We start from the raw sequence: 24,958 nt of genomic DNA, 5'->3' as shown, positions 1-24,958 counted from the left end.
TACTGGGCCTGCTGAAAAATCTAGAGTTATTTGGGAATAATTTCATAAATCTTTGGTACTTGATTACAGTGGTAAACATTAATTTCCAGTCAGACACTGATATTCTCCTACGTATTAGATCATGAGAGAAAATTCTTTTTTTTAAAAAAAAATAAATGTTTATTCATTTTTGAGAGAGAGAGCATGAGCTGGAGAGAGGCAGAGAAATGTGAGATCATGACCTGAACTGAAGTCATATGCTGAACTGACTGAGCCACACAGGTGCCCCATAATTGCTTTTTTAAGATGTTTATTTATTTATTTTGAGAGTGAGAGATCAGGGGAAGGGCAAAGAGGGAAAGAGAAATCCAAGCAGGCTTTTCGCTGTCAGTGCAGAGCCCAACATGGGGCTCCATCCCATGAACCACAAGATCATGACCTGAGCTAAAATCAACAGTTGGTTGATTAACCAACTGAGACACCCAAGTGCCCTGAGAGAAAATTGCCTTTAAATGAGAAATCTTACTTGCTTATAGTTTGATAAATTGCAATTAGGTAAATAAGTTGCTTGAAATAGTAGTAATGAACATTCCCATTACTTTTAACTTAGGCTCCACCTACTTCCAAGAGGGATTTTGAGGTAAGATGCCAAAGCAGGATTCAGGGTTTCTGCTGTTTAGATTTTGAAATATGCAAATGAACTTTACAGACAAATGGGTACAGTATTGCAAATAATGGTAATGATGATAACATAGCTTAATATATTGGTTCAGTATATTAAACTATTATGTTAACATAGTTTGGGATTAAATTATTTGCAGAAGATTTATATTTATTCTCCTTTCAGCATCATTTACACTTGAAGTCAGCAAGATCACTGTGAACATATTCTGTGCTATCATTGCATTTATATAAACAACTATTATTAAATTATTTTTTAAGACAATGCCCTTAAAAATTAAAATGGAATTCTTCATGACTGGGGACCATATCAATAAAACATTTTCAAACTGGTGAGAAACCCTGAGAAGTACATGTGTTTTGGTTCATAGAATTTTTTGAATGGCGTCCTAAAGGTGTTCTCATTTAAGATGAGCATGAAATGATCTCATGGTTCATGAATTCAAGCTTTGCATTAGTCTCTGTGCTGACAGCATGGAGCCCCCTTGAGATTCTCTCTCTCCTCTCTCTCTGCCCCTCCACTGTTCTCTCTCTCTCTTTCTCTCTCCCTCTCAAAAAAAAAGAAAAAAGATTGGCATGAGAATCAGATACATGTAGGTCTAACTTTACTGATTCTTAATCACATTAAGCTTATCCTTTATTAACTTTTTAAAAAAAACTTAAGTGGGGCACCTGGGTGGCTCAGTCAGTTGGGCATCAGACTTCAATTCAGGTCATGAAGTCACAGTTAGTGAGTTCAAGACCCACATCAGGCTCTCTGGTGTCAGCTCACAACCAGCTTTGACTCCTCTCTCTCCCCAGTCTCTCTCTGTCCCTCTCCCTCCCGGTCCCCCCAGCTCTCTCTCTCTCTAAATAAACATTAAAAAGAAAAAATTTTTTAAAAGTTAAGGAAATATATCAGAAAATAGTCAAGATGTGTGTTGTTTTGATGGAAATGTATCATAACATAAGGATGCACTTATTTTTAGAAAAGGGTGGAATCTGAGAATACCAAGAGATTATTTTTAATGCTGGACCACAAATAACCACTTTGAAAGCATTTGTAATGACTGTGTTTTCCTTTGGTTGGGATTGCAGGCCTATTTGGTGGGCATTGTTGTGCCTGACCCTGAAGTCATGCCCTCTTGGGCTCAGAAGAGAGGAATTGAAGGGTCATATGCAGAGCTCTGTGCAAATAAGGTCTGTACCTTGGCTGCTGGACCTCTTATGTTACTGTATAACGGGAGGACAGAAACACAGGAAAGCAGTGGATTTTGAACATGTAGGGAAATTTCTGACTTGACTTTATAAATGGTAGAAATCCTAAACTAGAGGTTCATCTTTTCATTATTGTTGTTGAAAAAAATGCAGATTTCTTCTTAGAGAGTTGGATAAGCTGTTGAATTTTAGAGCTGGGAGACATCCCAGGAGGCTTGTCCCACCCTGCCATTTTGCAGCTTGCAGGAGAGTCCAGAGAGAGAGGGGGTTTACCAGAGGCCACACAGTTGATAGAGTTGCTTAGCAGCAGTATCCAGTGTGACTGTAGGCCTTCTAACTCATTGGCCTTGCTCTCTCCAAATGTGAGGTGGCTTTTGTGTGCACTGGGCTTAGTCAGTCATGGAATTGAAAAAGTAACTCAGTTCTTCCTGCTTAGAGCTTTACCACTCACACCTTCCCGAAGCCTCTTGGGCACATGTAAGGTCCTAGAGAAGAGATCCCTGTGCTCTGAGATCTCTGTGCTCTGGCTCAGCATCATCTCCTCCAGGCTCATGGCCCATTTTTCAGCAGCATCCATTGATCCTAGTGCTCCCACTGGGTCCTGGGCTCTTCTGGCGGTGACAGGATCCCTGGGACTCAGTAGGCTGAACAAAGAGCCACCTTAAAAAATGGATGGTCCCCTAGTCTGTTCATGGTCACTCCTCTGGCTGTGCCTGACAGTTACTTGCCTGATGAGAGGTGGTGGCCGTGTGTGGCCTGGAGCATCAGCCCCAGTGAGGGGGGTGGGGATTGGGGTGGGTGTTGGCACAACCATCAGCTGCATTTTGCTCAAAACTCGTTGTTTCCTGTACCTCCATTTTGAAATGTGTTTTTGCCTTGTAATTTTTCCTATATGGTTCAATTCAGGAGCTGAAAAAAGCCATTTTGGAAGATATGGTGAGGTTAGGAAAAGAGAGTGGACTCCATTCGTTTGAACAGGTAACTATTACCTTCCCCATACCTTGTTATAGCCCTTTGTGCAGTGACAAAGATTAAACCAGCCCATGGTGACCCTGACCTAGATTCTCCACCCTCCATGCTGCAGCCCGTGGGCAGGCTATGTACCGACAGACCCCTGAAGGCCTGTTCCACGCCAACTCTGTGGAAGCCTCTATCCTGAGCTAAAATAGGTCATATGAGACTGCACTTGCTGTCCTCCTGATCACAGGCATTGGTAAAGCTGAAATATTACCCTCACTGTCACTAGCCGAGTATGTGCACACATGATTGGCCTGTCTCCACGCTGCCTGCAATACTTAAGACCCGAGTTCTTATTTTTATTTTTATGGAGACTGTCTTCTTGCCTGTGGCAGGCAAACTTAGTTGTTAGGCCATTGGAAAGATCATGTTTCTTGGTCATGATCTATCAGCCCAGCATGTCTACCACAAAGGGGAGGAAACATAGAATATGCTGGGAGATGAGACAACGAGCAATACTCTAAGACTCTGTCTTTGCAGGTTTGGGGTTCTTACTGTAACTGAGTTCCTAAACAATGCAAGCTTGGTCCTACTCACCTACACCATTTATACATCCTCTCTAGTCAAAAAATCTAAAGAGAAAAATTTGTCAAGTAGAGAAATATTAATATTCTGAATTTTAAAAAAATTTCCAGGATGTCTTTAACATAATCATTTTTTTAAAATTTTTTTTTCAACGTTTATTTTTTGGGGGACAGAGAGAGACAGAGCATGAACGGGGGAGGGGCAGAGAGAGAGGGAGACACAGAATCAGAAGCAGGCTCCAGGCTCTGAGCCATCAGCCCAGAGCCCGACGCGGGGCTCGAACTCACGGACCGCGAGATCGTGACCTGGCTGAAGTCGGACGCTTAACCGACTGCGCCACCCAGGCGCCCCTAACATAATCATTTTTTAATAAAATTATATTTCTCCAATAGGGTTCCCAAATACAGTGTTAGGGATCTGGACGGGTTGTGAGAATTTGGAGTTTTGTATGTTCATTTTAATGAAAACCTGAAAACATTTTTAAGTCAGTTTCCAATATAAAACTCTAATGGCAAGTATTTGCAATCAAAAACCATTTCTGCAGAATCAGACTTTAATTTCTTAAGTTTCAAACTGATGAAATCTAAGTGTAGTTTCAGAATTGTTTTCTTTTGAAATGGATCTTTATATAAATCAAGTTTGAGAAACACTCCTTACCCTCATCTGTCAGTATCTAAGGTATAAAAGGTTTGTATGAATAAATCTTCATTTTAAAAAAATTATAAAATCGGAGGCACTCAGGCAAGGTATTTCTGGCATAATTATTTCAATTTCTAAATTTGCTAGGATGGACTTCCGTGTCCTTCCATTAAGGGGAGCTGTGTGACTGGATCATATGATGATGTAGAGCAGGGGCCACATATGGGTGGTCCACAACCCATTTGTTCTGGGCCTACGCGTTGGTCTGAATGGGGAGCTCTAAGGGCCCTGGGGATGCACTGCCTAAGGGGATTAGTTCTGGCCACTACCTTTGTGATTTCCGAGGCCAGCACGCCCCCTGCTGGGCTTGGGATGCATGACCTGCCCCAGGATTTGAGAGTCTTAACAGTTAGATTCTTATTCATGGATTGTCAACTCTTAAGATTATGCTGAAAGGGGACCTTTGGTTAGGTTTCAGATGTTAACCATTGCTCAAATTAGAGCTTTACTGAGAGGAGATGTGTTCTTGTCTTCCCATATTCCTTAAGCAGTTTCTGCTTTAATAATCTGCCCTCACCATGGTAACTTCAAATACAGGGAAGTCATGTGGGTATCCCAAAGGCCTGAGTTTTATTGCCAACAGTGTCACCTCTTCATTTTCTCTGTCCTCCTTCTCCTCTTTGTCTGTGTGCATCTTCCCCTCCACAACCAGTGCGTAACCTCAGCTGACCACAGGAGAGCAAAAACCAGGCCTTCATGCCTGAGGAGGATGTGTGCTCCCAGTTGTGTTCCAAAGATCAGTATAAATTCTTTCAGTTAATCTACGATTCACTGTCAGCTTGTCCTTTTCCTTTTTCCTCAAAAATGAGTGATCAGTTAAGGCTTAACACTAATTTTTTTGAAAACCACACAAATAGACAACCAAGCCTAAGGCTTAAATCATTCACCAAAAGCTTTAGGAGTTCAGGCTTACTGGGCAGGGTTGATCTGAATTAACATTTGAATTAGATTAAAAATTAATATAATTTAATTTTCAAAAACAATTCCTAGAATGAGACCAATTATTATTAATTTAAGGAGATCTTTGGAAGATATATTTTATTTTATTTTATTTTATTTTATTTTATTTTAATTTTTTTTTTTCAACGTTTATTTATTTTTGGGACAGAGAGAGACAGAGCATGAATGGGGGAGGGGCAGAGAGAGAAGGAGACACAGAATTGGAAACAGGCTCCAGGCTCCGAGCCATCAGCCCAGAGCCCGACACGGGGCTCGAACTCACGGGCCGCGAGATCGTGACCTGGCTGAAGTCAGACGCTTAACCGACTGCGCCACCCAGGCACCCCTGGAAGATATATTTTAATGAGTGGATAGGAAGCATTTAAAATAACTCTATCAGTAATTAAAAATGTAGGTGCCTGGGAAGTTTCTGAGCACATCTAACAATGATATAACCATTTTATTAACACTTATATGCCTTATGAGTTTGTATAGATGATGCAAAATAAACTTTGACACTTGATAGATAGATTTTCCAAATTCTGGTGTTTTCACTGTCATTCAAAATATGTTATTGTATTTCCTGTCACCGAAATGAATACTTACCTAACCAATTTGACTTTTTTTTTTTTAATTTTTTTTTCCAACGTTTTTTTATTTATTTTTGGGACAGAGAGAGACAGAGCATGAACGGGGGAGGGGCAGAGAGAGAGGGAGACACAGAATCGGAAACAGGCTCCAGGCTCTGAGCCATCAGCCCAGAGCCCGACGCGGGGCTCGAACTCACGGACCGTGAGATCGTGACCTGGCTGAAGTCGGACGCTTAACCGACTGCGCCACCCAGGCGCCCCACCAATTTGACTTTAAATCAGGAAAAAAAATTGAATTGAGCATTTCCCTAATTAATTTTTTTTTACTTTATCTCTTCTGTCCTAAATTATTCACTCTGTGTTTATTATCTCCAAGCAATATTATGTGTTTCATTCACTAATACCATTTAAAAGCTTAAATACCATGTTTCTTCAAAATTATGGGAAGTTTTGTGCTTTAATGAGTTGGCACAAATTGACGCTTTTGAAGTATTTTATTCCAGTACAATATTTAAATGTTACAGTATTTCTAAATGTTAAAAAACCCTATAGAATCACTTTTCAGTGACAAGAGTGTAGTTTCAGAAAGGAAGCTAACATTAAGCATCTCCTTCCTTCCTTAAGAAAAATTTTGCTTATTACAAATTGGAAAATGAGTTTCATGTTGTGTTAGGCATAAAGGGAGAGCAAATCCCTTTACAAATCAACAGTTTGGTTTTATTAGAAAATATGTAATTATTTATAGAAAATGAAAATTTGTTTTATCATTTATCATTAAAATTTTTTAAATGTTTATTTATATTTGAAAGAGAGAGACAGAGTGACAGAGCCTGAGTGGGGAGGGGCAGAGAGAGAGGGAGACATAGAATCCGAAGCAGGCTCCAAGCCCCAAGCTGTCAGCACAGAGCCCGACGTGGGGCTCGAACCCATGAACCGTGAGATCATGACCTGAGCTGAAGTTGGATACTTAACCGACTGAGCCACCCAGGTGCCCCTTATCATTGGTTTGCTTCTAAAAAATACTATACATTTGGGACCCACAGTTAAGGTTAGTATTAGTTAAAAAACTGATTTGACCCATTTTTTCCCCACTTAACTGACTGGACTTTTAGTCACTCAGGCAGTCTGTGTCGGTATTTTCATGGAAGAATTAAAATAGACCCAGAGCTGCAGGTCAGACTGGAGCAGGAACTGGCAACTTGGCAGCAAGCCCCTAATCTACTAACTAAGGGAGTTAAAGGTGAGTCAGGTGCCACATCCCTTGGCTTCCTGCAAGGCTGTATTTAGTGATATTCCCTGTCCTCAAACAGAGGGAGTATCACCAAATACTATTTTGTAGGGAGCCACACCGAACTGCAGATGCCCCCATCGTCCTCTAGGTTTGCTGGCAAATCTACCTGTTGATTCAGTCCTTCGTTCCTAAGATAATGTTTTCTTTTATAGTCTATATAGCATCTAAATAGCTTTAGGTAGCTCTCCCTGTGTAATTCATCTGCCCTGTACTTTATTGTTTGTAGCTTCTGCTTGTCATTGCTAGATTTTCAAAGGTGCTCACCCCAAGTCCCTGTACTGAACATGCACTCTTGTCCCAATTACACAGTGTTCTCCATGTTGGTTTTAGGAGCTAAGATGAGCTGAAACCCAGGCTCCAGGGACACGGCAGATATCATATCTTGGCATTTGCTTCTCCTTTTACCATTGTATTATTAATTTCATTTACAAAAGAAGGTGAATAGATCATTTGCACTTACCAAAAGTCTTTACATGATGCCATTTCTATCAGAAGGGAACTTCAAAAAAAAAAAAAAAAGGAAATAGCATTGCCAGTTTTCAGCTTTTCATCTTATGACAGTGAACATGAGTTACTAAGTTAAATCACAGTATCTAAGATTAAAGTATGATTTAGATTGTGTTCCTATTTTCTTCAAGTTAATTACTTTTGTTGTCAAATGGTGATTTCCAAACTTCTGTAAGTAGCAGAGCTTAAATGGCATCTTATCTGAAAGTGAAGCTTGCACCAAACATAGATCAGTGGTAGCTCTGATGGGGTTGGGGCTTGAACGAGAGCCTTTCTCCTCCCTGCCCCCCAACCCAACCACTTCCCTTAATCCCACCTCTACCCCACCTCCACCCACCTCTGCCTCTCTCCAGCTACATCCCCCACCCCACCCCGGCTGCACCTACCTCCACCTCTGCACCACCCCAAGCAGTGACCTCCACAGGAGCCCTACTTCTCAGTGTACTGTGTCTGAAAATGTCTCCTTTGGGACCTGTTTCCAGGGAACTTGGAGTCCTCTGGAATGGTTTCTGTTTAATAAAAACAAATTAGGGGGGGGGGGAAGTATATCCAGAGGGTACAAAACATGGCAGACCTGTTTCTTCCCAAATCTTTGCTTCTTTGAATATCAGGAACACTGAGACAGTTTTCCAACAGACATTTTTTTTTTTTTTTTTTTTTTTTAATTTTTTTTTTTTTTTTTTTTTTTAATTTTTTTTTTTTTTTTTTCAACGTTTATTTATTTTTGGGACAGAGAGAGACAGAGCATGAACGGGGGAGGGGCAGAGAGAGAGGGAGACACAGAATCGGAAACAGGCTCCAGGCTCCGAGCCATCAGCCCAGAGCCTGACGCGGGGCTCGAACTCACGGGCCGCGAGATCGTGACCTGGCTGAAGTCGGACGCTTAACCGACTGCGCCACCCAGGCGCCCCCCAACAGACATTTTTTACAAGAGCCATTACTAATCTTGAAGCATGTGAGAAGACCCCTTTTTAGCCAACAGCCTCAGATTTCCAGCTATTTATATTGGATATGCAAGTAGAGATCCTTTCAGTATGTGAAGTGAAGTGGAGGCAGCCACCAAAAAAGCTCGCTCTAGTGTTGGCCTAACACCCCCTCCTCACCTTTCCCTACATACACAAATCCCTTCAAATGCTATTCTTTTCATAGCAAAAGTGAATCCTTCATTTGGACAAATGTCTAAAAACAAAGTGAATCTGACTTGTTAATGCTGTGCTCATTTGAAAACTTTCACATTTTTGAATTATAAGCCTGGGTTTAAAAATGCCAGAATTTGTTAGAATGTTTCTTTAAGGATTTTTCCAGACATTGGAAATATAGCCATTTTAGGATTCTTCTTTGTATATTGAGTTTTTGATCTGAATAACCAATGAACATAATGCAGAGATTTCTGAGCAAAGAATTCTTTGCCATCTCAACATGCCCACCTCCCAGGACACAAGACTGTTAACATCAGAAGTTTTGAAAACAGTCATTGACATATTGAACATCTTGCAACTATTTGCATCCTCTGATTTTTTTCAATTTTTTAAATTGTGGTAAAGCATGTATAACTTAAAATTTACCATCCTAACCATTTTCAAGTGCACAGTCTAGTGGTATTAGGTGTATTTGTAATGTACAATCATCACCACCATCCATCTCCATAACTCTTTTCATTTTATAAAACTGAAACTCTGTATCCATTAAACAGTAACTTTTAGTCCCCCCACCCCACTCCAGCCTCTGGCAACCACCATTTTACTTTCTGTCTCTATGACTTTGACTACTCTAAGTACTTCATGTAAATGGAATCATAATATATTTATCTTTTTGTGACTGGCTTCTTTCACTTAGCATAATGTCCTCAAGGTTCATCCATGTTGTAGCATGGGTCAGAATTACCTTCCCATTTAGAGAGAACAATATTCCATTGTATGCATATAATCACATTTCGCTTATCCATTCATCTGTCAGTGGACATTTGGGTTGCTTCCATGTTTTAGCTACTGTGAACAATTCTGCTATGAACATGGATGTACAAATAATTCTTTCCAGATCTTGCTTTCAATTCTTTTGGGTATATACCCAGAAGAGGAATTGCTGGGTCATATGATAATTCTATTTTTAATTTTTTGAGGAACTGCCATATTGCTTTTCCACAGTGGCTGCACCATTTAATGTTCCCATCAACAGTGCACAAGGGTTTAGATTTCTTCACATCCTCGCCAACACTTGTGTCATTTTCTGTTTTTTGGATAATAGCTATTCTAATGGGTGGGAAGTGGTTCATAAATTGATTTTTGAAATAAGTCATTTCCTGATTGTGTCCACTGATCTTATTAGCAGATTTTTTTAGTGTTTATTTTTTATTTTTGAGAGAGAGAGAACAGGGGAAGGGCAGAGAGAGAAGGGGACAGAAGATCTGAAGTGGGCTCTGTGTTGACAGCAGAAAGTCCTATGGGGGGCTTGAACCCACGAACTGTGAGATCATGACTTCAGCCGAAGTTGGACACTTAACTGACTGAGCAACCCAGGCACCTTGATTCTATTAACACTTCTTATATGGACAGTAGCATCTGAAAGAGTGCCCTCTCGTTTTTGTTCTCCTGCCTTTTGTAACCTGCACTCCAGTATCCAAAAACCACGTGGTTTTCCCAGAAGCATTTCAGACTTGAACATGAACATTTGATCTTCCCTCCCCCAAAGCATGTTTCCGTTCCTCCAGTTTCTCTGCTCAAGCAGAAACCTAGAACCATTCTTACTTTTATTATCTCTCTTTCTTTACCACTTACCCACACAAATTCTAAGTCCTGTCCTTTCCAGCCCCCAAATTCATTTCCATCTCCACAGCCAACTGTTATAGCTCAAATCACCATCAGTCTTGCCTCTTGGCTGGTCTTCCAGCTTCCATTTTTACCTCAGTTCAATCTATTCTTAGCAGAGTACTCTTTCCAAAGAGCCATTCTGTTTCTTGTTGCTTAAAAATTGTTTAAAGAATCATGTCCAAACTCCCTACTTTGGTCCTTTATAATTTGGCCCCAGTCTACCTCTCCAGCCCCATTGCTTTCTTCTTCTTCATCTATACCATATGCTTCAGCCTACACTTATAATGCCCTGAAGGTGCTTTGGCACATGTTGCTTCTACCTAGAGCACCCTCCTCTCCTCAGGTCATATAGCAACCACTCCTCCTTCTCCTTGCTGTCTTCATCAGCCTGAAGCTGACTTATAATACAGAGTTCAACTCAGGCATCTTTTTTCTTTTTTTCTTTTTTTTTTAAGTTTATTTATTTATTTTGAGAGGGGGCATGCGAGGGATGGGGAGGAGAGGGGAGGGAGAGAGAGAGAATCCCAAGTAGGCTCCACACTTTCAGCATAGAGCCCAATGTGGGGTGTGAACCCACAAACTGTGAGATCATGACCTGAGCTGAATCCAAGAGTTGGATGCTTAACCGACTGACTCACCCAGGTGCCCCAGGCATCTCTTTTCAATGAACCCTTCCCGAGCCTGGGTTAGGTGTTATATCAGAAATGAATTCAGCTCTAACAGAAACACATAGTGTCTTAAACACATAGAGTGTTTTTTTTTTTTCTCACATAAGATGTCCAAAGGTAGACAGTCCAAGGAAGGTACAGGTCCTCAAAGACCTAGGCTCTACTATCTTTCCACTCTTCATTCTTAGTATATTGGCTTATCACAAGGGCACTGTTATAGCTTTGGACATTGTCCATATTCAAGGAAGGAAAAAAGAACAATGGGTGGAGAAATCTATGTCTGAACCTTATATTAGGAAAGCAAAAACTTTCCTTTATCACTAGCCAAAAATGGATCTCATGGCTATCCCCTAGCTGCAAGGATAGCTGGGAAATCAGAGAACAAGATTGCCCTGGTAGACATAGACATAGTTTTGGTTTCATTAGCATGGAAGAAGTCAGGAGTGGGTATTGGCAAAGCAACTGATTCTGCCTGCAAAAGGTGACCCTCTCTGGGCTTGCCCCTGTGGTAGCAATGTCATACTGCAGCATCTGTCATTAGATTGTAAATCTATGAGGGCAGGGACTGTGTCTTGTTATTCTTTGTATCCCTGTTGCCTGACACATATCTGACACATAGGAGTTGCTTGATAAATACCAAATACATAAAACAATAAATGAATGTGTATGTGTATTTAATACATAGGTTTTGAATTAATATTCTAAATGTCTATGACAGTTGACTATTGAACAACATGAGTTTCAACTGGAGGGGTCCACTTGGATGTGGTTCTTTTTTTCTTTTTTTCTATATAGTTCAGTAACTATAAATGTATTTTCTCTTCCTTATGATTTTATTTATAACATTTTCTCTAGCTTACTTTATTGTAAAAACATAGTATATAATACGTACAGCATACAAAATATGTGTTAACCAACTGTTTATGTTATAGGTAAGTCTTCTAGTTAATAGTAGGTTATTAGTAGTTAAGTTCTGGGGAGTCAAAAGTTATATATGAAATTTCAGTTGTGCAGGCGGTCAGCTTCCCTAACCCTGTTTTGTTGCTCAAGGGTCAATTGCACATACCAATGGAGTAGTTAGGACTTGGTGCACTTCTTACTGGTGCTACCTGGGCTTCTCTGCCAGAGGATTCTGAGAAAATACTTATTTCAGCTTCAAAATTGCATTTTAGACTTTGAATAACATGCAGGACAAAATGGCATGAATATTTAGCAAATGGTATCTGTAGTCATATTGTGTCTCTGTGCCTCAGGTTCATGACAGTTTTATTTTTTCAAAAATGTAATAAAAATTGTTATTAAGAAGTCTATTACAGCAATCCATAACCCTGTTTGCTATTTAGTGATATGGACCTATTATCTCAACAAAAATCATTTAATTTAGACAATTGTCAGTCCGGACACGATTTCCAGTATCACTCAAGGATTCAGCTCAAGCCCATATGATAAAATTCTCATGAAACTGTCAGAGACCCTTTCAGATAGAACCCCACGTGGGAGGAGTCGGCCCAGGCCCTCCTACATTAGTTCATCTGTCTCTGGTCAATTCATCACTGCAAAGGGACTTTGCATGAGGGGGCCTAGGATCTGCCTCATAGAAATAGGAAGTGTGAATGCTAAACCTGACCTGTACATTCCTCCTTCCGGTAGATATAAAATTCCATGGTGAGACTTTGTTTTTTTTAACAGACTCATCATGTACCCTCAAACTTTATATTCCTGCTCTGAATTGCAATACCATCCATGTACCCATTCAAATCAGAAACCCAGGGGTCATTGAGGCTGCCTCCCTCTTTACTACCTCTTGTCCATGGAATGGGTCTTAGAACTGCTTACTTGTCTCTGTCTCTGCCCTGAATCTAAGTGTAGGTGCTTATCTGGTCCCCCGTGGATTGGCCAGATCCCTCAGATTGGTTTCCCTGTTTCTAATCTTCATGTTCTCAAAGAACATTTTCACATTTCTCTTGGCAAGATCTTTCTAAAATGTGTATTTAGCCATGCCACTGCCCTGTATGAAAACCTTAAGTGCCTTCTTACAGACTCCAGCATAAAGTTTGAGCTCCTCTGTAAATTGTTGCATTAACCACTTCAGCTTCATCTCTTACCCCTTTACCCCCTACTTCATGTATCTACACCAAAAAACCACTTGGATTTCCATTCACATGTTCTGTCTTTTCTCATTCCCACAGCTTTGTTCTTGGAGTTGTCTCTGCCTAGAATGCCCTCCATTACCCACCTCTCCTCCTTTGCTGGTTAACTCTTACTCATCTTTTAACACGCATCTAATTTGGGAAGGCTTCCCTGGCTGCTCCTCCTTTTCCCCTACCATCACTGCCTTAGGCGCCTCCTGTCACTGTGCATACCACACTGTCTGATAATTGCCCGGTGTGTCTGCTTTGCTGAAGCTAGTGTGCACCCGCTGCGGGCAGGGGCAGTCATGATTCTTCTTTGTGTCCTCAGTGCCTGGGTGCACAGAATAAGCACCCAGCTCATTTCTGTTGACTGGCTAAATGAAGGAGTAGGAAGCGAGAAAAGGTGGCTTGCAGACATGTTAAATAGGCTGAAATGTTACTAACCTAACTTTGACTTTTAAAAAGAGCATAGTGTTTTAATATCAATATATCTATTCTTGTATGCCTGTTACTTTTATCATGTGTACTATAAATGCTATGTTATATTCCTGATAAAGACATATTCTGCATTTGGTTTTTAGGTTAAAGCCATTCACATCCACTCTGACATGTTCTCAGTTCAGAATGGCTTGCTGACACCAACATTAAAGGCTAAGAGACCTGAGCTGAGAGAGTACTTCAAAAAACAAATAGAAGAGCTTTACTCAATCTCCATGTGAAGTTCAAGGAAAGTTCTTCTCAGTATAATGGACTGTGTAGCAATATTATAGTTACTCTTGAAAGTAATGAATCAGAATGATGCAGCTGAAAATGAATAAGCACGTGATCTTATGACCATGCCTTTTCCTGTCCCAAGAGGTCTTTAACAATATTTTCTCTATCATCACTGAGTACACTTTATTTTTATTAAAATGATATTGTAACAAGCTGCTAAAAATATCACAAATGGCAATGTAAAAATCAAGACTTTTCTCAAGGACTGTGTACCACTAAAAGTAATATATTCTCAATGTTCACAGAACTCTTATTAAACATAAAGGAAAAACATAACTGATATACTGTACTTCATTATTTGTGGAATAGTAACCTGATATAGCAAATATCTAAGCAATGTGGACTACCTCATTAGTAACTGATTGTCAAAATCACAGTTAAATCAGACTTAAAAAATTAAAATTAGGTGTACAGAATCATGCTAAAACAAGATATAATGCACATTCTACATAAATTCAGATTCTTTATACATGACAATTCTTATTGATGTGAACAAGTTTTCCCTGTCATTTTTACTTTTATGCATGAAAAATGCGATTTCAGATACTATTGAAACAAATGTTATATTTATATAACATTTTACAAAGATCTTTCAACATATTTTCTCATTTATTAAGCTCATTAAAATATTCAGGAACTACTTAGAGACAAATGTACAGCTACTTCAAGGATAAAATGTGTATATCCATGGACTTCTTACCACATGAATTCTAAAAGATGTCTGTTGACTCTACAATGAATGGACCTTTGGGGAAGACTTGGGAAAAGAAACCCAGAATTATTTCTCAAGATAGACAGCAATTAATGTACCTATATTCCTTGCTGGGCTCTTCAGGCCTCCCATTCATAGTATGTCCAGGCCAGGCCTGGGAAACCAAATATGGCTGTAATCCTGAACAAGGGGAGGAAGGGATGTTATTTCCAAAGAAAACAGTTTTTCAACAACTTAATTTTGAAGAACCTCTTCAAAACACCGCTATGAAAGTTTTTAAATCCATCATAGATGAATATCTCATAGGGCATAATTCCATTCAAAAAATCTTTAAATGCTTTTAAGCTTAACCATGGAAACCTCCTTTTTTTGCATTATGTATTTAGACACTCCTTGCACCCAAGTACCAACAATTTCTTATAATTAAAACCCAGCATGGACAGCAGTTAGGTTCCAAGCTACAGACTGTGCTTCTGAAGAAGGAACCATCCCTAGGCAAGTGTTTTCTTCTATAGAGACAGGACTCTGAAAGCAGACATGGGGAAAGCGTTCACAGTCCAGAAGTTCCTTTCCCCTGGAGCAAATCCAAGCTGTAAATAAATGCTATTGGTTAAAAAACTGCATCATCACATGGGCCTACTGGATGAATCTGTATCAGTGATTATATACACTTATATTTCAGTATTGGCAAAAGTGGATCACACCTTCATTTGATGCGTTTATCCAATTCTTTACACATTCCTTTGGCATATTTCTGTCCGCAGATCCTCTACTTACACTTACAAATCTGACTTTTAGTATATGAGCTAGTTCCATGCATATTCCTTCTTAAAGGCATTTCTGAATAAATAAATTCTAAAAATTTCCAAGGCCATATCTACATAGCATTAATTTTTTATATTTAATGTTTGACTAAAAGAGAAAATCATTATCTGAATTAGATATTCATACTCTTTTAAAATAAGGCAAGTAGCTTCACATCTTGAAGAAAATGAAGCTGACTCCCATTGTCCTTCCACTCAAAAAAATTTCAGTTTTCTCTTATTTTCAAAAGGATTTTGGACAATATAACATAAGCAAATAATGTAACACTTATTTTGGTTGTATTTTTACCTCATAGTAGTTAGATATGATTGATTATGGACAGGTAAAGATCTCTTGTTTTTCTCACTTTAAAGATCTTGTGTTTCTTCTGGCCTTCCTGATCTGTGTGTAAAGCATCACACTTGGGCCAATAAATAGGTTACAGCAAATGTGCTGAGAAAAGTAAACAGTGGGCCCTAAATATACTGCAGGTACATTTATCTACTCCTCTGTTTAACTCCACTGAATTTTTGAATAAAGAACAAATAAAACAAGATGTGTTAATGGAAAATCCCTCTTGCTTCAGATTCCCCAACTTTATTTTGGGGGGAAAATTTTTGTATTTCTCTTTAACCAATATAGGAAAAGGCTATGTACTTAAGATGTACACATTTGTAGTGGACATCAGATCCGACAGAAATCTAGAGACATAACAGATGAATTATTTTTTAAAAAATCATGTTCCTAAATGTTTGGCCTTTTATGTTTTTCATTCAAATGTACATTATTAATGTAATTAGGAATATAAATCAGTAATTCTCACATTTTAGAAGCCAATCCTGTGTATATTTTCAAATAGAATATACACCTTTTTTTTTCTTTTGCCATAAAAGACATCTTTATATTGTATTATGATTCCCCCCAGGTGAGAGAGGAAACTGACCAGGTGTGGCGTGGAGGCCTAGTTCCACATTTATTAGGGACTCACAGACTCAGAAGTTCAAGGAATAAACATACTATGTCTCCCTCATATGAGAAAGTTAACCTTTCATTCTACATTTGAGTAAAACTGCAAGCATGAGGAAAATAGAACTTTCCACTGCAATTTTTATAGTCAGGTAATGTTTTAGCAACTCGAAGTTTGCACTTAATTAGGTTGTATTACCCATCTAAGATCTGATAATCTTTTATTTTTTCTGCAGTAAAGAAAATGGATTATTCTTCTTTTTCCAAATGTGTAAAGCACAAAGTTGATATAGTTATTTAGGATACAAAATACTATGAGATGAATGTAAACAATGGAAAACTGTATTTTTTGCATGAAAACAGACTGCTTACAAACTTGCTTAATATCTCAGGAGAAAAAAGAATGAATAATCATATATAAAATTGATAAATTATATGTTGAGCTAAGTTGCTATATTTTTTTGCCTGTTTTTTTTATTTTAAGGAAGCATAAACATGAAAAGAAAATGATCCTGATAATTTGAATTGTCTCTCAAGTATGCTGCACAGTCCTTTCTGTGATTCTAAAATTAACTGCAGTTAAGAATGGGATTAGCATTCAAGTGAGGACAAAGCCCTAAATGAGAAATTCTTGAGTTAGAACAATGAATGGTTATAACCCAGAGGCAATAGATAAATACTTGGAATATAAGCAATTCTAAACCTTGTCCCAAACTGAAAAGGTTCTGATGAGGTGATGGTGGCTTTTAGACATTTCATTTGACTGATTAATTTTCCTTCTAAGTCATTGCAACAATTGCACGGGGTGGGGAAAAGGGGTATTTTTTGAAGAATTGCTTATTCTACATTAAATTTTTAAAACTTGAGGAAATTAAAATATTACCTTTTAAATATGCATACATGTATCTTAACTGTAATTATCTTTTTAGTTGCTTTGTTATAATAGCATGCCTATCAAATATAAAATGCATTTATGAAAACTTTTGTAAAAAATAAAGATTTTTTCGTTTCTCAAAGTTGCTTATAATTACTATTTTATATATTTATACAGCACAGTCCCCTGATGTTAGTATATTAGTAATTATTGATCATAGAGCTTATGGTAAACATTATATCAAACTTTACCACTAGTCAGCATACTCTGCACTCTCCGTAAGTGTCCCCAAACTCCAAAGATTTACAGTCCTCCCCCACCCCTGAGGTGCTCCTTTTCTTTGTGCATTTTCTGTTACCAAGTGTGTCCTGGATTTAAATGTGTACTGAATTTAAATCATTTTTATACTTTTAAAAGAACAACTGTATTCAAATTTTCCATTGTGATGCCCCTGAAACAGTATTTCCATGTTTTTTACCCATATACAAGCTAATGGTTATACTTTCTTAAGATGGTACATTCTGCCATGCCTAAAGTTATGCAGATTCTGCCTTCTCTGTATATTTGCTATTATCTATTCCTCCATTCTAATGGCTATTAGTATAGTTCAGGCCATTCTCATCTCTTGTCTGGAATATTACTGTTCTTTCTTAATTAGTTTTCCTGTTTCTACCCCCAGCTTCTTTAAATGTCACCATCCACATTTTAGTCAGTGTGATCTTTCTAAATTGAAAATCTGGTCATGCCACTCTCCTGCTTAATATTCCTTCCATGACTTCCCAGTTTCCAGGATAAAGTTCAGACTCCCTGGTTCAGCACACAAGGCGTAGCATCTCTACTCCTGCGCTTCCTCCATTGGAGCCTTGGTTCCAGTCATATCAACTACTTTATGTAGTGCCCTAAAAGCATCATGCTTTTCTGTGCCTCCATGTGGCACATATAGTCCCACTTTCATGGAATGCCATAGCCTTTAATAGCTCTGCTAACTGCCACCACGCAGCTCTTAGAACAGCTCAGTTATCCTTTTATCTGAGAAGATTCCCTCTGCCCCACTCCCACTCACGCTGTGAGTTGCTTGAGGTTATAGCCCCAGTGCAGAAGGACTAGCCCATACAGGATGCTCAAGAAATAGCCACTGAATGAAAAATCCCCTTGGCTGTTTTTCATGTGTTGCATAGCATTAAGATCACAACACCTGAAGATACATTTCCTCTGTCACTGTGGTTTTGTACAGTCTGGTCAAGTAAGCAGAAATAAACTGGTTTCCAGTTAGACCCTGAAAATTGTGGTTAGTAACACAAACAGAACTGCTCAGTGAGTCACTCCAAAAGAAAACAGAGAAGGATTGCCTCTGGGCTCCAGGGAATGCTAAAACCACAAAAGAGCTACTTAAAACAAAAGAAAACAACAACAAAAAAAACTTCTTCAGAAATCTCTTCAAAATTTGGAATTTGTTTCACCATGGAAGTTAGTTTCTCCATAACTGTTCCAAACCTAGTCAAACCCATCGTGTGACCCATTGTGTGAACTGAAACACTGCTAGCAGAATTCTGAGTCTAGATATGGGAGGAGTACAAAGGGAAACGGGAGAAGTTCAATTTAACTTGATGATTGCTTGCACTGGCATTTGTGTATCTGGGGATAGAATGAGGAGATACAGAGAGATAATTGAATTGAGACGTCTCTGCCCATCCTTTTGTATGGGACACATCTCCTTCCCTTTTATAGGCTGGCACTGGGTGAAGCTTTAAACAGACCAAGTGTGTAGGGCACCTAGGTGGCTCAGTCAGTTGAGTGTCTGACTTAGGCTCAGGTCATGATCTCACAGTTTGTGAGTTTGAGCCCCACGTCAGGCTCTGTGCTGACAGCTCAGAGCCTGGAACCTGCTTTGGATTCTGCGTCTCCCTCTCTCTCTGCCCCTCACCTGTTTGCTCGCTTGCTCTTTCTCTCTCTCTCGCTCTCTCTCCAAAATAAACAAAACATTAAAAAAAATTTTTTTAAACAGACCAAGTGTGTCTATAGTATCTTTCATCCCCTTGCAACTGAGGGCTTCAAACTCCTTTCCTTGCTCCCCCGACCCCTTTCCCAGCCATGTGTTAGGAAGAATAGGGCCATGACAAGCACACTAGCCAAATGCCAGGAGACTCATGCCACCTATGCCAATCATCTGTCATAACGAGCCTCCCTAACCTGTAGTTTCCTCAGCTGCAAAATGAGGGGTAAATTAGATCATCTTCAAGGACCCCTTTTGGCTCAAGAAATCATTCCAAAGGTTATTTCCAGTTTTGAAACCCTATGCATTAACTTCCATAAACCTTTACTTGATGGCATTTCAGTAAATGGAGATCAGTATAGCGAGACAATTAAGGAATAGGGACACCAAAGCACAAATCAGCTTTTGCTTTAAGCTCTTTTCCTTTTTCATTGTTTCTTCCCTTTCTAGGTGTAAGGCATGGAAGGATCCATACCTCCCACAAGTCATTTAAGAACTCCGAGTTTTTTTCACAACAGCCTCCAAAGAGAGAGAGAAGAGCCTGGAGATCTGACTTGTAAACTAGAGACTGCTGGTCAGCATGTTATGATGTGACTAAAGAAAGGAGGTTGAAATATGATCATTGCTTTGTGTTGCAACAAGGCTTTGAGATCCTAGACTGAAGGACCATTTCTAACACACTTCTGTATCCCCAGGACCTACCAGAATGCCTAACACAGACTAAGGTGCTAAGTAAGTATTGATTCAGTGACTCAAAACACTATATCTAACTAGGTAGGAATTCCTACCTTCTGTTCTTTATAAAGCTAAGTTTTAATAATTAATTGTATATTAAATCGATTGTTGTGACTTTCTATGAGCAAATTTTAAATTTTAAAAAGTTCAGAGGAATTTAATTAGGAAAACATTGTGGCTATATGTGTGCTATAGTCATACATACAATATTGGAACATCACAAGTCTTTGAGTTTTTGTAATTTTATATCTACAAATGCATTTTTTAATGTGAAATGTCATTTTAAAAATATGAAGATGGTTATTATATGCACAATATGCTTATCAGATGCAGCCAGGTGGTTCAACCAGGATGTATGGAGAGAGGGAAGTCATTCCTACGTTCCTGCAATGAGGCAGAGCAAACAAGCTGAGCCCCAGGACACTAGGAGGTAAGAAATTCTCTACCTTGACCATAAAGCTGCCCAGATGTCCCGGAGATAGCTCCTGGATGGGGCGAAGGGATTCTTCTTATCCTTAAGAAGAAATCTCCTGGAAGCAAGGTCTTTGAATGCTAACTCTCAAATGCCATGGCTCCCCAATAAACTGGTGGCCCCGGAACCGAGGTTGATTGCTCAGGAGGATATTCTCTGCTGGTAATGTGCTTTGGTTGCTGTCTGACTTTCCCTGCACTGAGTCAGGCTGACCACCGCACTCCGCCCCCCCCCCCCCCCCCAAAACTCCCTATGTTCGGAGACCTAAAACATTACTGAGGCATTAATGCAATGTTGATAATGAGATGGGCTAAGCCATCGGTAGCACGCACGTGATGAGCTCAACACATTAAGGGAAAAATAAAAAGCAAAGGTTGCAACCACCCGTAAGATTAAAAGGCTTTTTCCCATAAGCTTCTCTTCAAGTGTGAGATGAGACAGCCAGCGCCACTGGACCTGCAACCACGCGGGCCTACCGCCAAATACCCGGACGCCGCACCTCCAGGGGGGCGGGGCGGCCTTCACGTCACTCCGTTTCCCAGAAGCCAGCGCAAGGCTTGGACGAGATAAAAAAAAAAAAAAAAAAAAAAAAAAAAAAAAAGGCGGGAGCGAGGCGGGCTGCTCCAGTCAGTCCAGTGTAGCAGTTGGTTCCGTGGGCTGTTGGCTTTTCTCCGCCCAGCTCTTGTCATACTGCTCCGCAGGCAGCTTCTGTGCGTGGACGCTGAGGCACTCAGACCCTAGCTTGCTTCCTCCGGAAGGCGACGAGAGAGGCTGTGGAGGGCCAAGAGGCCCCTAAGGCCTTGGGGGGGTAGGGTGGCAATGTGGTCGCTACGGGTGTATACCCGCAAGAAGCGGGCTGGCCAGAGGCTCAACCTAACCCCGACGCCGGAGCTAGGCCCCACCGTGAAGGCGGAGGCCCCTCCAGGTCCAGACAGAAGGCACTCTGCGCACTGTAAGCCCGGGTGGGCAAGCCTGGCACTCGGGGTCGGCAAACGCGAAGGGCGGTGGCGGCTAGGCCTCGGCCCAGGGAAACCCGAGGCCGGCAAACGGGCCTCAGGGCTTCTCCCTGAACTATGCCGCCCTCTTTTAGGCCTGAAAGGAGAAGCGCCCTGTTTGCCGAAGATCTCAGAGAAAGCCGAGTGGAGTGGGCGGGGAGTTAGCCGCTCTAGGCCGCCGAGGTGCGTAGCCACTAGTGCCAAGCCCATGCCTCTGGCCCCCCTCAAAATTTTCATCCTCATTTTCTGCCAATAGCCAACTTCTCCTTCCGAGAGTCAACGAAGAAAATAGGTGGAATACTGTGATTTCGCTCCTCCCACAACATAGGCCCAGAAGTTTTTAAAGAGCAGTTTTGCCAAGTTACGTAAAAGCAAGTGAGCTCAAATCTAAAGAAAGCATTCGCACCATCAGTTGGGTATTGGTACAATTACCCCATTGGGGTCTTTTTCTTAATGGCGTCCCCACATGGCCTTTCAGATTCTGAACAGTATGAACAGAGACGTGGAAAGCCAAGTCCAGACCGTGCAAACTAATTGCGTTGTTTGTTTGTTAGCACTCAGTTAAGAGTTACAGGACAGAAAAGCCTGCGTGGAAATAGCACTAGTGAAGAGCCCTGGGATGAGAAGATTGCTCCATTGAGTGTATGTATATTTCTCGTACGGACCTTGGGTAAACTTACAGCAGAGACCAGCGGTAACTGATGCGCCTGTAGATTAAAATGTAGTATAGTCTTTGTTTAATAGAGAATACATGGCTTCGTAGCATTTTTATAAACGCTGGTGTTTTCTCTTTAGACAGGGCCTTGAATTTCTGATTCTGGTGGATTCATAGCCACATTTTTTATTTTTAATTTCCCTTGACAAAATTTTGAGAAATGCCCATTACTGAGTATATGTAAGTTTTTCTTAGTAACTCCCTTATGTTGAGGAGCACTTAAAAGCATTTCAAAGTCATTTTCATGTTTTCTTTTTGACTTTCCATTAACAACTAGAAACAGTGTTCGTTACCATTAGTATATTATACAATTTCTTGACCTACTGTAGTTAATATGGATTCTGTACAGTATTTTAAAGATACATTGCAGTAGTTTGGAGAAACTCAGATTTTAAAAATTGCTTGTGACTCATCTACCATTAGCATTAAATAGTCATGTTCCAGTGCTTTAGCTTACATATATCTCTAAAACATGTGTTTTGGGGGTGGGCAGTTTCAACAAAGGCATTTTTTTAAAGGATTTTACCCCAGATTTTAACACTGTTAAGTGTTCGTTGTAGATGATCCAGACTATGCCAAAAAAACAAGTGTTTAAAAAGTTTCTTCTACTTTTTATATATTTTTTCTACATTCCTTTTTTTCTGTGCCTTTTTTTAAATTTAAAAGTTGTTGTCTGATTGTATATTGCTCTAACATTAAGTGGTCTCTAAAAATATGATTTTTAGTGTCTGCATAGTGCTTTGTCTTATAGATATACTGTAATTTGTATGACTTTTTCCTGTGGTTGGAGGATTGAAATTGTTTCCAAGGTTTTGCCATCTTAGATATCAATGGGCATTCTACCACAGAAGTTTTTTGTGTACACTCAAATTGTCACTCTAAGATAAAAAATTTTGCAGTGGGTCAAGAGTTGAATCATTTTTAATTCATGTTGGGCAGTTGGCACCATTTTATCTGATAATTTGAAAACACATATATTTGATAGATGAAAAGTAACATGTTATCTGATTTTCCATTTCTCTGAATACTAGTAAAATTGATACTTTTTTTCTCATTTTATTGGCTATCTGTGTTTCTTTTTTGGTGAAATGTTTATTCATTATATGTTGAAGGGAGTTACACTTTTATACACATATATAACAAATACTTTTATATTTGTTTGCCTTTAATTGTATTTCTCATATTTTATTTAGACTTATCAGTCTTTTGATTTATTTTGCCTTCCTATCTAGAGAAAGAAAAACTTTTCCTACCTAGGTGGTCAGAAGATTGTTCACCTTCTAGGTGCTGGTTTAACCTACAGTAGTTAGTTGACTAGTATATTGCTGACTCTGTAGATGTGCCCACATTATTATATTTCAGTATTTATTTTTAGATTTAATATTAAGTATCAGATTACATCTGTGATCAGGAAACTGAAAGAATCTATTATACATATGAAGCTGATACACAAAGTTCAGTTTTTCGTTTCAAAGTAACCAAATCAATGTGATATAATAAAATATAAAAATATTCAGTCTCATAGTTTGTGCTATACCTTTAATTCTTATTTCACTTAGGAGTCAATGACTGATGACCTCCAGGTTGACAGTAGTTCATCGAGTAGTGAGCTAGTATCAGGTAAGACTGCCAGATATGAACTCTCTCAACTTTCTTTCTTCTGAACATAAGCATCCATTTGTATTTTTGTTTCATCTTCCCATCTTAGTGGAAGAGGTATCTTTCTCCTAGTCCAAGGTGAATCCATCTGCCTGTGCAATGGACCTCATCCTCATAGCTTTCAAGTATACACCAGGAAATTAAAATTGTTATAAATGCTGCAAAAGAGATTGATTTGAATGTAACAAATTGAGTTTAGCTGGAGAGATTAGGGAAAGCTTCTATGAAGGAACAGCAATTGAATTGCGTTTGGAAGAAAAGGAGAAATTAGCTATGCAAAGAGGTGAGTTAAGAGCCACCCAGGCAGAGGGAATAGCAAAGATCGAAACTTGGGATTAAGCCTTACGTGTTCAATGAACTGAAAGAAGTCCAGTGTGGTTGTCGGTCAGAAAGGAGGGGTAAATGCAATATTAAGACAAGGTTGAACACACACAGAGGCCTTGCCGAGCCTTGTAGGCCATGTCAAAGATATGGCTGTTTATATTTGGAGCAGCAGGAAGCCACTGGAGTCTTTTACTTAGGAAGATATATGATCACCTTGGCTACAGTATGGAAAGAAGCATGAATGGATGCAAATAGACCAGATAGGAGGTTATTACAGTATTTTAGGGGAGAAATGATGGCACTTTGTACTAAAGGATGACATTGAAAATGGAAAGAAGTGAGCCTAGCTCATGACCATTTTAGGAAACGAAACTGACAGAATTTGGCAAATGAAGAATGAAGGAGATGGAAGTATCAAAGATGACACCTGTTTCTGGCTTGCATAACTGGATACAAGGTGGTGCCATTTACTGGAAAAAAAATCTCGTTTGAGGGAAAGGTCATAAATTATGTTTTTAATATATTAGGTTATGGGTGCTTTTAAGATGACTAAGTAGAATGCCAAATAGGCAAGTTGGATATGGATGATTGCTGATAGAAATTTATGAGCCATCTACATATTGGTGTAATTGAAGTTATTTTTGAATACAAGAAAGGATGCCATCAGCACACCAGAAATACTGAGGAATTCTTAAAAGTATATGAGATCAGATTGCTGAATATTTGAGAATATTTGAAGAGCAGAGAAAAACCACTGCAGAGATAAGAGCTCTAGAGACATTCCAAATAGTTGGTGAATAAATGCAAAAAAAAAAAAAAACCAAAACAAACAAAAACAAACAAAAAAAAACCCTATAATAAAAAGGACCCTGAAGGAATTGTCAAGGTGATAGATAGATTAAG

General features: G+C 39.4%; 2 protein-coding genes across 8 annotated transcripts in view; both read left to right on the top strand.

Moving 5' to 3' along the window:
- The window catches only part of ACSL6 (acyl-CoA synthetase long chain family member 6), a 60,972-nt gene extending 46,787 nt beyond the window's left edge, over positions 1 to 14,185 (top strand). For all 6 annotated transcript variants that reach the window (XM_047878864.1, XM_047878870.1, XM_047878855.1 and 3 more), the window contains 3 exons: positions 1,738 to 1,839; positions 2,764 to 2,835; positions 13,614 to 14,185. In XM_047878864.1, the coding sequence (XP_047734820.1) occupies positions 1,738 to 1,839; positions 2,764 to 2,835; positions 13,614 to 13,751 (312 nt within the window). In that variant the 3' untranslated portion in view covers positions 13,752 to 14,185. The remainder of the gene's footprint in view (positions 1 to 1,737; positions 1,840 to 2,763; positions 2,836 to 13,613) is intronic.
- A 6,800-nt stretch (positions 14,186 to 20,985) lies between these two features.
- Positions 20,986 to 24,958, top strand: part of MEIKIN (meiotic kinetochore factor) — an 81,167-nt gene continuing 77,194 nt past the window's right edge. For both annotated transcript variants that reach the window (XM_047866322.1, XM_047866314.1), the window contains exons 1-4: positions 20,986 to 21,314; positions 21,453 to 21,540; positions 21,912 to 21,999; positions 23,632 to 23,692. In XM_047866322.1, the coding sequence (XP_047722278.1) occupies positions 21,182 to 21,314; positions 21,453 to 21,540; positions 21,912 to 21,999; positions 23,632 to 23,692 (370 nt within the window). In that variant the 5' untranslated portion in view covers positions 20,986 to 21,181. The remainder of the gene's footprint in view (positions 21,315 to 21,452; positions 21,541 to 21,911; positions 22,000 to 23,631; positions 23,693 to 24,958) is intronic.

The sequence above is a fragment of the Prionailurus viverrinus genome, chromosome A1 (assembly GCF_022837055.1).
Source record: "Prionailurus viverrinus isolate Anna chromosome A1, UM_Priviv_1.0, whole genome shotgun sequence".
NCBI lineage: Eukaryota > Metazoa > Chordata > Mammalia > Carnivora > Felidae > Prionailurus > Prionailurus viverrinus.
The sequence above is the reverse complement of the archived record's forward strand: the minus strand, read 5'-3'. Positions and strand labels throughout refer to the sequence as shown.